Here is a 14817-nt window from a genome sequence, read left to right as displayed (position 1 = left end):
ATAAAGAAGAGAAGCAAACATACTGCATATTGGTCCAACTTCTACCAAGTGCTACCTAGTGTGTCAGTAGGTTAGCTTCACCTAATGAAAGATGGAGAAAAGTTCAAATTACTTGCTATATGAATTCTAAATTTGAAATATAAACACAAGTATGTATTTAGCATTGAAGGATGGATTTGTTCCTTTCACATTGTCAAGTGTTTTCCTTCTTTGTTAAAATGGGGAAAAATCAACTTTCAAATTATATCTTTTTCACTAAGTGATAGATGAAAGATATTAAATGAACTCAGCTTCTATGTATTTTCCCAGTTTCTGCTTTGGGACTCTGGTACTGGGTCCCATTGTTTAAACCTACCTGTGTTCTACTAGTAGAAAGAATACCCAGGTTACCTCAAGAACAGAGACAATGATATACCCTCATTTTTGACCAGTGTTCTTCTCACATGGTCACAGCTAGATCCTGGATATGGTTGCTGGGAGGCAAGGCTGAAGTGCCAAACCTCAGTAAGAGTGCTTGCTTCACAGTGGGCATTCAGACATAGAATGAGGTAAGCTGTGACTTTGTGAGCTAACTGCCAGAGCTGGTCAAGCGCCAGCTCAGTCACTTGCTGATATTGGTGAAGTAACATCTTTGAAGGGCATCCGGAACGATGAGAAGAAAGCTTCCTAGCACTTTTTCATGTCAGCCCAAACCTCTTTCCCCGGGACATCATCCATCTAATCCTCCCAATCGCATTCATCTTTTGCCTTCTCAGGCTGCCTGCATTCAGGCTTGTCAGCAGGCCAATCCCCTTTCTGTCTTCTGCCCTATCTCTTTCCCTCCTCTGAAGAACACTTCCTACTATCCCACCTTTATGATCTCCATGCCTAGCTTTTCCTGTCTTACCAAACTGTCCTTGAAGTATCAGATTCCCTTTGAACCCCCTTCCTATTTTGCCTCCATCATGGCTACCTCTCCTTATAGAATTCCCCAGCAGAACCATTCCCTAGACTTTCACTCTTGCCAGGAAGCCAGGCACCTTCAGCCAGATTGGGTAAGTCTAAAATCTCATAGTTGGACATGGTCATTCGTACAAATGGACAATTTTAGCAAGGCAAGTAGTAAGCTTTGCTGGAAGCCTTGCTCTGTGAACAGGGAGAACAGAAGTTTGTAGCCTGGACCTATTCAGTTTTGGCATTTGCATGGGCTTCTCTAGTCAGGATGTAAATAAAAAACAACCCAGATTTTCTGAAATAAATCAGCCCTAAGAACAAAGCTTCCCAGGGTCTTTGGAAAGTGGTTTCTTTTCCTCAGGAATTAGCACATGGGTTCTTATAGAATTTGCCATGTCTTTCAGGATTTGAAGGAGAAACATCTGAACTCATGGATTGACACTCAAGGAAATGGGCAGACTACAGGGCCCAGGGTAAGTCTGGCCTATTGTGTGAAATGCACAGCAACTATAGAGGTGATGTCTGGGAAAATGTAAGGAAGCCATATGTGACTTCGGTCCTTTTCCTGAATTCTATTTGTGAGTGGTTTTGATTACAGATAAATTCTTTAGCTATTTTATGATTCAGTTTCCTTATCATGAAATGGAAGTACAACAGAGATATGTCATGTATTCAGAGAAGCTAAGGACATAGTAAATAAAGGGTTCCTAAGTTAGGTGCTTAAGAGTATTTTATAAGAGATAAAAAGACAAATAGACAAAGAAGGATAATGTATTTGATAAAAGAAATATATATATTTCACAGAGACAGACAATACTCAAGATTTACGATGAGTTGATTATGTAAATTTTCAAATAGATTATATTGCTATTACCATGTATTATTCAAGTCAAAAGAATAAAGTTTTACAGTATATTTGAACTAGTATTTACTGTATATGTATACTATGGAAAGGACTAAAATGTTCACAGTGGAAGCATAATTTATGAGAAAGGGGGAAAAAGATATATAATAATGCAATACAAACATGAAAGAATTGTGATTAGACCAATATACAGCAGGAGAGCAAATGTTTAACATTATCAGGTATGATATTGAAGTGCCCAAAGAATGCAAAATTCACAACCTTATAAATCTTCTTTGAGAGCTTTCAAATGGTTTAGTAGGAAAAGGTGCTTGTTCTCCAAGGTTGGAAATTTGAGTTTTGTACCTGGAAGTCACAATAAGATGAAAGTAGAAAACAGAAAGCACAGAGCTTTCTTCTGGCCTCCACCTGAGTGCTGGGGCACATCATCACCCCATCATGCACATATACACAGAGAAAGAAATTTTATTTAATTGTAATGAGAGTCATATTTAAAGTAATTTAAAATCTGGCATGGACAAGAAAAGCAAAATGTAAGGACTGACTTAATTGCTGACAATGAGCAAACAAGATTAAATAAAGACACACATTCATATCAGAGAATGGGTCTTTCTGCTGCGAAAGCTGCTTTGTTACTCTACAAACTCCTCCTTGTTTCCAAAAGGTACTGAATATCTCATCTATAATCAATTAGTTAACAATTTTAAAATGATAGGCTTTATTAGATACCGACTTCTTGATATTTTCCTAGCTACAACTTCAGGAAAGGTCTCCCAGGTTCCAAGTATGTGTCCCTATCTCTGCCTTTAACCATCACTGCCAAGTGAGAGGAAGCTCCATAATGTTTCACGAGAGCAGAATATGTTACAATTGAATGCCTCTTTTGTTGTTTTCAACAATTGCTCTCAGGGATACACCCATGGGTAACATGGGTAACATTTCCTGGGTTAGTAAGGTTGTTGTCATAGACCAAAAGGTAAAGTGTTTAAGCTTCACAATTGGCATTTAGTCTTGAGATGCAATAGAGTCCTTTGAGGTAATCCCTGCAATAGTTGTGAGCAAAACCAGCCATGGACTGTAGTGAAGAGAAAAGCTTGAAGGATCCTCTGGAATAGTGCCAATTAATATTTCCTTGATTCTACATGCTAAACAGAATTCCCAACTTGGGTTATTTCTCTCTCCCGTTACTCAGTCTTCCTTACTCCACCTCCTACCAGCCTTTTAGGCTGCAGTGTGCTTCACAGACCAAAGCTTCATTTTTTTGTTTTTTTCCCGACCCTTTCCCTCCTCTAAACAATCAGTACTTCTTTGCAATCACACCATGATTTCTATGTCAAACTCTTCATGCTTTCTAAGCTTTTCTGTAAACTACATTTGCTTTCTTCAACATTCTTATACTTTACCATTAATCTGAACTCCTCTGAAGAAGCCTGCTGAGTAATTCCCCATTCTTTATTCTACAGAAGGACAAAATTAGCTGCTTTTCCAAGACTTGGCAGAATGAGTTTCAGAGACATGATTTTCCCTCTACCATTGCAGTTGAGCCATGCTAAGACCTGGATTTCTAGCATCCTGACCTGGTTTAAAGAATGAAAACAGCATAGAGCTGTGATCTGCATTAATCTATTTGATCTACTTGATCTCTTCTCTGTATACAACCGTCTCAAAACAAGACAGAACAACAGAGATATGAATAAACTAGCATCCTAGAGATGGTAATTTTGTTGTCACCAGGAAACTTAAGTCTTCACATGATTAAGTTTGAATCTAATTCACTGTGCCATCCAGATGACAGGAAAGAAACACCGAGAGATACTGACTGGAATAACTGAAGTGGAAGAGATTCAAGTTCTCAGCGTGTAAGGTTTCTTTACTTAGTAAGCACTGGAGAGCACAGCAGCAATGAATCTGTTGTCTTAGAAATACAGGATAGAGTCCCTCTTACCTGGGTTCGAATAGACTCAGTTCAGTAGTTGTGTAACCATGATTGACTTAGTAAGTCACTGGATGACTTAGCATCCTTACCATAAATTGGAGCCATAACCACAGTTATGAGCTGCTTAAAGCTTGTTATAAATTATCTTTGGTATGTGCCTATAACAGTTCCTCTGATACTGAAATTCTTAAGAAATTTTGACTTAGCTAATAGGTATTAGCTTATTATGACTGAAATCAGAGATGAACTTAACAAATCTAAAGGGCTGCCTGTCTATAAAATGTTTTAAAACATCATGAATAGACTTTGATCAAGAACACCAGCACTGGGGATTAGAGATATGGCTCAGTAGTTAAGAGCATGAGTTTACTTTTCCAGAGGAATTGGGTTTTATTCCCAGTACTGGAACATCAATTAGATCAGGACCTTTATAACTAGATGTCTATGGATCCAGATGCTTTCTTCTGGCCTCCATGGGTACAGCATTCATAAGAAGCACAAATGCTTGGGCTGACTAAGCATCTATATACATAAAAAAAATAGAATAACAATAAAAGAACAAAGAACTTATCAAGAAATGAGGAATATTTAGAAGAATGTGGGCTAGAGAAAGAAAATTCTGCCTAGTAGTGGAATAAAATACTTTTAAAAGTGTACACACACACACACACACACACACACACGCACACAAACACACACGCACTGTGAAGTATTATTTTGCTTTTCTTTATTTTTGTTTTTGTTTTTGCTTGTTTTCACTGGGAAGGAAGATCTGGTGTCTTTAGATAGAAGTTTGCTTATGGTAATGTTGAACTTTCCAATATGTTTCATTGCAAGTTCAAATGACAGGATACATTGGTATAGTCAGATTACCTTTTGGATAATTAGAAAAATGAATTTGCCATTTTGCAAAGTAGTCAACAAATACTCTATGTTTACCATATAAATGTCATTCAATGCCACCAGATTATTTTGTTAAAGTCAATTCTTTTTGGGATTACTTATAACAGATCAATCATTAAATATATAGAAAAACAAAATTTCTGCTATGAGCAAGTTATTATTTTGGATCAAGGGCACCAGAAAGACCAATTCTGCAAGCCCTTTTAGCCTTTTCCAACAGATCTCTCTTGGAGCTACGTTTATCCTGTAGTGAAAGGGAGGGTGACTCAGATTTCCATAGCTTGCTCTCTTTCAGCTTCTTTGAACTTTTGTGTTAAGTTTGGAATTTCATTTCTTAGACAATATTGAAAATCAAATGTTGTGGCATGATTTAAGCACAGGACCAGATAATTTAAAATAAGAATTTCTTACTTTAACTCAAGCTTAATTCTGATACCACTTTCTTCTCTTTAGGTGAACTCATAATACCAGGACTGCAGGATGTCTGAGACACTACAATATCCTACATGACATCACTGTTTACAAATTAAAGTGTGGAGTCTTGGAGGTCACTACAAATAGTCTTTCTTTTGTGTAGAGATTTTTGTGTTAAATAAAGTGAATATTGTCTAAAGAAATCAATGCTTAGTTTATAAATAAATAATGTCAGAGCTAACTTCACATAGTACTGATTTTTAAAAAAAGAAGTGAACAGTAAGAAAGAGAACTATATTCTACTGTTAAGAGGTCAATATTTAAAAGAAGAAATAAGATTCTTAAATGTCTCTGCATAAAATAATGTGTCACATCCCTTGACAAAAAAACATGGTTAAAATGAAAGTGGAGATAGATGAATATTACATTTTCAAAATATTAATTTTTCTCTTCTCTCTTTTCCCCATCCTCTCCCTCTCATTCCCTCTTTCCCTTTTTTCTCTTTGTCTATTTCTCTTTCCATCTGTCTTCCTCTCTCCGTGTCTGCTTGTCTGTGTATATGCATGTGCACATGCCTCGTTATTTGTGTATACCACTTTTATGAGCTACTGATAGAGATAAGAAAAGGGCATTGGGTTCCCTGGATATGAATTACAGATGGTTGTGAGACACCTGTTATAGGTGTTAAGAACTTAACCAGGTTCTTCTGTATGAGCATTGAAGTGTTATTTATTATATGCCGACACTGATTGTTAATTCCTGCTGCCCAGACCCAAAATAATTACACAGAAACTGTATTATTACAACACTGATTGGCTTATTAGCTAATGCTTCTTATTGGCTAGCTCATATATCTTAAATTAATGCATTTCTATTAATCTGTTTATTGCCACATGGTTGTGGCCTACCAGAAAGTATCCATCCGGCATCTGGCGTCTGTCTCCTGTGGCAGCTATATGGTTTCTCCCTGACTGTGCCTACTCTCTTCCAGAATTCTATTTAGTTTTCCCACCTAGCTCTACTCTGCCCTGTCATAGGGCCAAGCAGCTTTTTATTCATTAACCAAGATAAGCAAAATATAAATATAAATCTTCCCACATCATCTTTCCTTTTCTGTCTAAATATAAAGGTTTTAACTTTCCTCTGTGTTGTGCAGAATGTCTGGCAGACTGTTTCATGGTACAAGAAACCTGAAGGACCATCTCATCTTTAGGAAAGTTCAGCAGTCAGTTTTCTGTGGCTCCTGCTTGTCTAGTTCATACAGCATAACATCAAGCAGTTCAGGCAAGAGCAGTTTCTTGCTCAAATGTCTAACCAACTCTATAAGGAGACTCTGTGAAGCCCATCTTCCTCTTGGATTAATCGGTGTTTTCAGGAGCAGATGTATCTCATTGTTGAGTGAAGTCTAACTTCTTAAAACATTTTAAATGCCATATTCTGTACATTTTTGAAAGGCTTGAATAATATCTACCCATCTGAAATATATCTCTAGAAAACCTAACTTACATGGCTACAAGCTTGACTATTATAGATGACTATCTATTAACCTGTATTTCTTATTTATATATTACATTTTTAAATGAGTTACACAAACACAATATCTTAATCAAGAGCAAATATACATATAACAAAATTGACCTTAAATTTGTATCAGTATACTGAGATCCATACGAATGAAAAGTATTCACCCCCATAGTATATCTCACCTTTAAATGTAAACAAACATTTATAAGCAATCATTTAGGAAATTTGGGCAAAGTTCTCTCCAAACTGCTTCCTATTTTTTGTTGGGCAAAGTAATTTTGACATTCGCAGTCTTTCAGGGGTTCTTGATTCATCAAATGACATTAGTCTGGAAGAAATCCACAGGTTCTCATTCTCTGTGTAAACAAACAAACAAATAAAACCCCTCTTTACCAAAACAACATAGCCTTGGACCCAAATTTTGAAGTCAAGATTCTGTTATAATATATATGTTGGTTTATCTTAGCAGCTTGCAAAATGAAATGTGTCTCTGTACTCTGCTTATTCACAGTCATAAAATTCAAAGAAAAAGCAAAAATATACATAATCCAGGCTCTATGTGTATATTCCATCTTTTCTTGGTTTATTTTTCTTTGCTCCTTTAATCTATGACTGAATGTACTTTGTTTCTTTAAAGACTTTGTTTTATTTTTTAAAAAACATTTACTTCTTTTTATAGCTGTCTATATTCTTTTTATTCTCTTTCCCAAGTCTACGAACATGTATCCCAACACTGTGACCCATTTAGAGGTCATTTTCATCTAAACTTGTCTTTATTGCATGTGTATCTGTAATTATTTTTTGACCAGTAGTGATTTTTTCTTTTAAATGCTATGTTGGCATGGCTAGAATTAACTCAGCAGCACTGACTGTCGGCTTTACTCAGTCCAACATGGCAGAGGCATGTTCAGAATCTCTGAAAGTCACATTGTCCCAACTTCAGGGTCATCATGGGTCTGTGTCATCATTAAGCAATTTGTAACACCCTGCTCACAGACCCCATTTAAGTGCTCAGCCTCCAGAAAGAGTCAGAGTTCATGCACCAGTACAAACCACGAAGCCGTCATTTCTTATGCTGAGTCAGTAAGCCTTCTGTTAAAAGAGCTGCCACCAAATAGAGCCTATCTGTAAAAATGCTGTTACCAAGAAGCTGTGCTTGGCTCTCCTTTTTGTGAGTCTAGAAGTCCTTTTTTAAAAAAATGCTTTCTTAGACTTTATGTGGAAATTCTTGCCCCATGCTTGTGTGACAGCTAATGTCTTAGCTATCTCCCCAGTTGTTTAGATAAACACCCCTTTATTATAAATAGAAATAACAGGATAGTTAAATTAAGAAAAAGAAACAGTCATTTTGTTATTTCCATCCTGGAAAAATCACAGATCTTACATTCTTCTCAAGCTCAAATGAAAAATCACAAAGATTGCTGGCTTTAATGATCATGGAATGTGTCTTTAGACACACAGCCAAACATTAGTTGTAGCTGAGAGAATCCGGCAGAAGACCAGAAAGGACTTTAAGAGCCAGCAAGGTCCTGGACACCATGACAACATAGTCAACATAATCAACTAAGCATGGCTCTTAGGACTCACAGAAACTGAAACAGCAATCATGAAGCCTTCATGGGTATGTGTTAGGTATTTGGCATTCATGCATGCTGTAGGTGTTTAGCTTGGTGTTTTTGTGTGACTCCTAACGGTGGCAGTGGGGTAACCTCTGATTCCTTTGCATAGTTAAGAGCTTTAATTCTACTGGGCTGCCAAGTTCAGCTTGATACAAGGGTTTGTGCCTAGTCTTATTGCATCTTGTTATGCTGTGTTCAGTTGACATCACTGGGAGAGTCTCTCTTTTCTGAAAGGATATGGAAGAGAAGTTGATTCAGGGAAAGAGAGGAGTTGGGTGAGAGGAACTTGAAGGAGGGCAATGAAGGGAGAGAGTAGAGGGGGAGACTAAAGTCAGGATATAATGTTTGAGAGATAAATAATAAAAGAAGATTCCATCAAAAAAGGAATAGAATTTGAAAGTAACAATAGGAAAATATAATGAAATTGTTACAATGATGAATGAAATATTAAACATTAAGTAATATGAAAAGATCCATAACATCAATAAGCTTCAAGCCAATATAAAGAAAAATGAGAAAATTAACTAGAGCAAGAATAGGCTAATAAAAACATAAAGAGAATAAATGTGTCTTTTAGCTAGAATGGGTCCATGGCAAATGTAAAAGTCTTTTTTGTAACATGATGAGCCTGCCCAGAAAACTGGCAGGGTTTTCTGCACTGTCCAGTTCCACACAGCTGGCAAGCCCCAAAGAAAATCACACAGAGATCTCCATAAATTATAAAACTGATTGGCCCATAAGCTCAGGCTACTTATTAGCTCTTGTAGCTTATATTAACCCATTATTGTTATCTATGTTAGCCAAATGGCTTGGTACCTTTCTCAGCAAGGCAGCTCATATCTTGTTTCTTCGGTGATCTGGGCAGAACTGGGAGGAATCAGTTTCGTCCTTCCCAGAATTCTCCTGTTCTCATTGCATCACCTCTACTTCCTGTCTGGTTTTCCCGCCTATACTTCCTGCCTGGCCAATCAGTGTTTCTTTAGAACATGATTGACAGAATACAGACAATTCTCCCACACCACTTTTTCATTTTTAAAGTGCAATACAAGTCAATGTTTCTAGACAGTGAAGGTAGAAGTATGAGTGAGTTCAGTATATCAAAATAGAAAGAGACAATAACAACCATTAAGAGTGTGTACTTATTTGATGAGACAGACGAAAATAGGTTCAGTTTTCAAAAGTTACAACTTGGGTATATTTGCACAAAAAGAAGCTATTTCATTATTTGTATATCTATTCATGAACTTAATAATTAATGTTGCCAGATTTGGGTCAGTTATGAATGGCAGAGCACCTGTCTACCATAGGCAAATCCTGGAATCAACCAAGGAAAGTAAACTATTTGATTCATTAATATTGTTACTTTAGTCTAATATTAACTTTTAGATGTGCCAGGGGTAAGATAATGAGATTATGGTGGCATTGTCATTCTTATAAAAGGTAAAGTTGTGAGTCCATTAATTTTATATTCTAAAAAATGTGACTCAGGTTTAATGATGCCTACCTTATATAATTGTGATTTTAAAAGAAGTATATAAACTTTAGTGATTGGGATTCCCTTCTGTGTTCTGTGATTACCATCCATGAATAAAATAACTGCTTTGGACCTATAGCAGGGCAGAGCTAAGGTAGGCAGGGAAAACTAAACTGAATATTGGAAGAAAGAAAGGCAGAGTCAGGGAGAAGCTATGGAGCTGCTGCCAGAGTTGAACATGCCAAAACTTTGCAGTAAGCCAGTGCCACATGGTGATACACAGATTCATAGAAATGGGTTAAATTAATATGTGAGATTAAACCAATAAGAAGCTAGAGCTAGTGGGCCAAACAGTGATTTAATTAATACAGTTTCTGTGTGATTATTTCAGGTCTGAGCAAGTTGGGTATCTGGAACCCAACAAGTGTCATTTCCTCCAACACTATAGAGTCACAACATTAACAGTTACTTTTCTCGAAATTTATCTTGATTAGAGTAACGAAGTGCTTTTATCTAATATCCACTTATGATGTCCATGCTCTGTTTGTATTTCTGGGTTTGGGTTACCTCACTCGGTACTTCTTTGTATATTCTATTCATTTTCATGCAAATTTCAAGATGTCATTTCTTTACCACTGAAAAATACTCCATTCTGTAAATGTACATTTTCTTTATCCATTCTTGGTTGAGGAGCATCTATGTTGTTTCCAGGTTCTGGCTATTATAACTAATACTGCAATGTATGTATTTGAGCTAATGTTCTTGTGGTAGGAATGTATATCTTTTGGGTATATGCTCAAGAGGGATATTGCTGGGTCTAGATTTCCAATTTTCTGAGAAACTACTGTACTGATTTCCAAAGTGACTGTTCAAGTTTGCATTGCCGCTAGCAGTGGAGGAGTATTTCCCTTATTCCACATTCTTTCTAGCATAAAGTGTCAGCAGTGTTTTTGATTTTAGTCATTCTGAGAAGCATAAAATTGTCTAACAGAGCGATGATCTCCAAAATATTTAAAGAACTCAAAAAAATATTCATCAAAATATCGAATAATTCAATTAAAATTGGGTACAGATCTAATCAGAAAAGTTTCAACAGAAGAAATTCAAATGATTGAAACTCATCTGCGTATTATAGCCCAAGAATTCTGTGTCTCATTTACTCACAACCTTTATTTGGACATGTAATATTTTCCAGAAAAATTACATATTAAGCTCTTCTTAGATATTCACATCATTTCTTCCCTCTCTGACACTTATGTCACCATTGACACAGACCATGATAATTTTTAAGATCATTAAAGAAATGCTAAGATGTGTGTGGATCCATGTTGGTGGATCTGCCTACATGCTATTTTCTAACTTAATTTTTGTGGGCAGGGGCTACTTGTTGTGTCTGGTCTCCCAGACCTGAAATAATCACACAGAAACAATATTAAATGTAACATTGCTTGGCCAATAAATTAAGGGTATTGCTAGCTAACTCTTATATCCTAAATTAACCCATTTCCATTATTTTGTATTTTACTCTGTGGCTTGTGGTTTACAGGTAAGAATCCTGCGTGTCTATCGGATGGCTACATAGCATCTCTCTGATTCCACCTTCTTTCTTCCTCTACCTGTTTGGGATTCCCACCTTACTCTTTTCTGTCCTGTCATAGACCAAAGTCGTTTTATTCATAAACCAATAAAAGAAACACATATGCTGCAGGAATTTTACACCATTTTCCCTTTTGGGAAAATAAAATAAAAAGGTTTAAACTTTAACATACTAAAATTACATATAATTGCATATAAACAGGTATCAAGCAAGAATTACAGTTAAAATATTTTTATTTCCCTTGCATTTTCCCATAACTAAAAAAACTATAACTATCTATTCTTCAACTCCATCAAAGACTCCAGAAGAATATAATATTACCTAAGTAAACAGGAAGTGCATTGTAAGCAACTTCCAAAACTCTTTAATTGACAACCTGTAGAGAGGTGGTCAGCACCAGGCTGGGGCACTGCTGCTCTGATGCCAGAGTTCTCATTTGTGGAGCATTTTGAGGGGCTATAAGACGAGTACTCAAGGAAACAGTGCCGAAATGAGCCAATAAAACTCTTAACTGGGCTCCAAGGGCAAATTTGCTATGTTAGTAGAATGACTGAAGTGGCTGATTGTTATTTTATCTTTATCACCGAAAAGAAGCCAGGGTGGAACTCTTAGAATGCTACCCGTCATGTGAAAATACATTTCCTGGACTCCAGAGAAACGAAAAAAAAATTCACTAAAAATGATAGTTGAAATACAGTTCATTCAGTGGGATTTAATTATTACACCTTAAAACTTCCCCCATGACATGTGCAAATGAGAAAATACAGTTTTTGTCAGAACTATACTATTTTTGAGGAAACACAGAGACACCAACTCCTAATTTTCAACAAAACATGTTTGATCCTTATTTATATAAAACTTTTAAATATATTCTATAGTTTTTGTATTTTAAAAAATAGTATTTTAAACATTTTGTTTTCTAAAATTAATATTTTGTGGTAAAAACATAAAATTTTAGAGAAAAGTCACAGTTTTCTGCCAGTGACCACCTTTGGGATGGAGGGGAGGGTATGCTTTTTGTCTGGACTGTCTTTTTTTTTAATAAACAGGAGAACTGAGGCTGATATGAAAATGCAAAAAAAAATAGAATTGACAGAGACATCTCAATGCCTGAACTGTCACCCATAGTTTCTTTGTAACATTTGGTAATCTGTCTTCAGCCTACAGGCCCATATTATCTGGCACACTTTTCTAGGAAAGAGAAAATAAGAAGATTCATTTTATCTTTTAACGGCAAAGTTCATCAATTGCTTTCTTCCATGTCCTGAAGAATTCTTGGCAGACTATTTTATGAAGAATAAATCTGAAGGACTGTCTCACCTTCTTTAGGCAACTTTAGTACTCATTTTTTGTAAGGCCTGCATGTCCAGTTAATACAGCATATCATCAGCATCCCAGGCAAGAGTATTTTCTTCCCCAAATGGCTAGACTTGTCACATTGAAGGCAAATTCCATAACAAGTTTCCTCAATGCCCAATAAACTCTCTGAAGTAATTGGTACTGCCAGAATCAGACATGTCTCTCTATGAAGAAAATCCTGAGTTCTTAAAATATTTTAAATGCCATATTTTGTAAGTCTTTGAAAGATTTGAAGAACAATTCTCCATCTGAAATATATCTCTGTACATCCAGAATACCTAATTTATGTGATTATAAGCTTGACTATTATAGATGACTATTGAACTGTATTTCTGAATTACATATTACATTTTTAAATGAGCTGTTCAAACATGATACCTTCATCAAGAGCAGAAATATACATAAAACAAAATTGACCTTAAATTTGTATCAAAAGACCAAGATCTATATCAATGCAACGTATTCATCTTTATAACATACTATTATCTGAGGGCTTTGCAATTTTATATATACTAAATATAGGAGAAGATTTCAGCACAATTTGAGAAAAAATTAAGAGTAATTCTGGGGAGTTGGTTTAGTAAATGAAGTACCTCCCAATGGGAAGGATGTTACTTTAGATTGCTATTACCCAAAAATAGAGTCAAGCACAGACATGTACTCATTATCACAGCATAGGGAGGTAGTGATGGGAGGATTCCTGAACAACCTCTGAAGTCAGTTAGTAAGCTCCAGGTTACATAAGAGACCAAATCAAACAATAGATGGGGAATAATAGAAGGTATTATTAATCTTTGTTATCCAAACGTACATACATCTCCACATCGAAATACCACCACAACAAAGAAAACCCAACTGAGATTATGAGAAAGCAATTGTTTTGTCTGTTTACCTTGTGAGGTTTAATTTTGTAGGGCTATCACTTCAAACACCCTTTTGCTCTGCAATGTCCATTTGATGGGTTGATTGTTGGGGATTATCAAAGTTATATGCTTTAGTTCACATTTTGTTTTTAATTTAATCAAAGCTTTGTATGACTGCTGTTCAATTTTATATGTCTCAAATTTTTAAAACAGTAACACCAAAAGGTATATTCTTGGTTCTAAAGCCCCTTATTGCCATTAATAATGTAGAATAAACTGCAAACATCTAAAATTCAGAGAAGATTATAAATTACCAGCGACCATGATAATTTTATAGATATTAGAAAATACAGAAAAAATTGTGAGCAATACGAGCAAAGTGAATATCATACTTGTCATTGCTGTCTTTCACATACTTTTGAAGTTCCATGGCAACATGTGTCTTGTCTTTCTGCTAAACTAGACCAGACACCCAGATCTTCTAAAGCATGAGTGGTATGGGTGGTCCTTCTGTATATGTGTTGCTTTTATTGGTTAATGAATAAAGAAGCTGCCTTGGCCTGTGATAGGGCAAAATAGAGCTTGGCAGGGAAAACTAAACTGAGTGCTGGGAGAAAGAAGGCAGAGTTGCAAGATGCCATGTAACTGCCACAAGGGACAGATGTGAGAACCTTGCTGACAAGTCACAGCCATGTGGCAATACACACATTAGAGATGGGTTACTTTAGAAAGTAAGAGCTAAACAATAAGAAACTAGAGCTAATAGACCAAGCAAGGATATAAATAATACAGAAATAATACAGTTTCTCTCTCTCTCTCTCTCTCTCTCTCTCTCTCTCTCTCTGTGTGTGTGTGTGTGTGTGTGTGTGTGTGTGTGTGTGTGTGTGTGTGTTTGGTTCTGGGAATGAACCAGCTCCCCTTATAAAAATGGTGCCAACGTGGACAACTACATCCACATAAATCCTGAGAGAGCTTTGGAAGTAATTCTAGACACAAAAGAACAGAGTTAAGCATGACTTCTTGATATTTTCTAGGTTGTGCTGTTTGTTAGAAGCAAGCCCATCTCACTTAAGAGAGACTTCTTGACTCAGCATTAGCTGCAAAAACCTTGCAACTCTTTTAATAGGCCCTGCCTCATGAGTCAAGCCAACCTTCCTTACTAAAGTGCCTTATCTGTATAATTTCATTACTCTGAAGCCTGTCTATTAATGTAGTTTGAATTGTCTTCCTCTAGTGTTTTTCATTAATGACTGGTTTATCTTTGTGGAAGACAGATGCTATTTCTGACTTTCTAATCATCTTTTGTTTTTATGGAAGCATATATTTCTCT

The 14817-nt window shown here is 36.1% G+C and overlaps 1 protein-coding gene across 1 annotated transcript; it reads left to right on the top strand.

Annotated features, from left to right (window-relative positions):
• The first annotated feature begins 604 nt into the window (after window positions 1-604).
• LOC146891493 (uncharacterized) lies at window positions 605-5254 on the top strand. Its single transcript, XM_087897290.1, has 4 exons — window positions 605-1034; window positions 1338-1406; window positions 3587-3657; window positions 5091-5254. Exons 1-4 carry the CDS (start codon window positions 651-653, stop codon window positions 5092-5094), a joined length of 528 nt encoding a protein of 175 aa, XP_087753416.1. The 5' UTR covers window positions 605-650; the 3' UTR covers window positions 5095-5254.
• Window positions 5255-14817: the final 9563 nt, after the last annotated feature.

This window comes from Myodes glareolus, chromosome 16 (genome assembly GCF_982192425.1).
Source record: "Myodes glareolus chromosome 16, mMyoGla1.1, whole genome shotgun sequence".
NCBI lineage: Eukaryota > Metazoa > Chordata > Mammalia > Rodentia > Cricetidae > Myodes > Myodes glareolus.
The sequence above is the reverse complement of the archived record's forward strand: the minus strand, read 5'-3'. Positions and strand labels throughout refer to the sequence as shown.

Excerpts from the sequence above, each read along its gene's own strand:
- LOC146891493 (XM_087897290.1), top strand. The coding sequence starts at position 651 with ATGAGAAGAAAGCTTCCTAGCACTTTTTCATGTCAGCCCAAACCTCTT. Across the intron at positions 1,035-1,337 it reads GGCACCTTCAGCCAGATTGG|GATTTGAAGGAGAAACATCT; the intron begins GTAAGTCTAAAA and ends CATGTCTTTCAG. Across the intron at positions 1,407-3,586 it reads GGCAGACTACAGGGCCCAGG|ATGACAGGAAAGAAACACCG; the intron begins GTAAGTCTGGCC and ends TGTGCCATCCAG.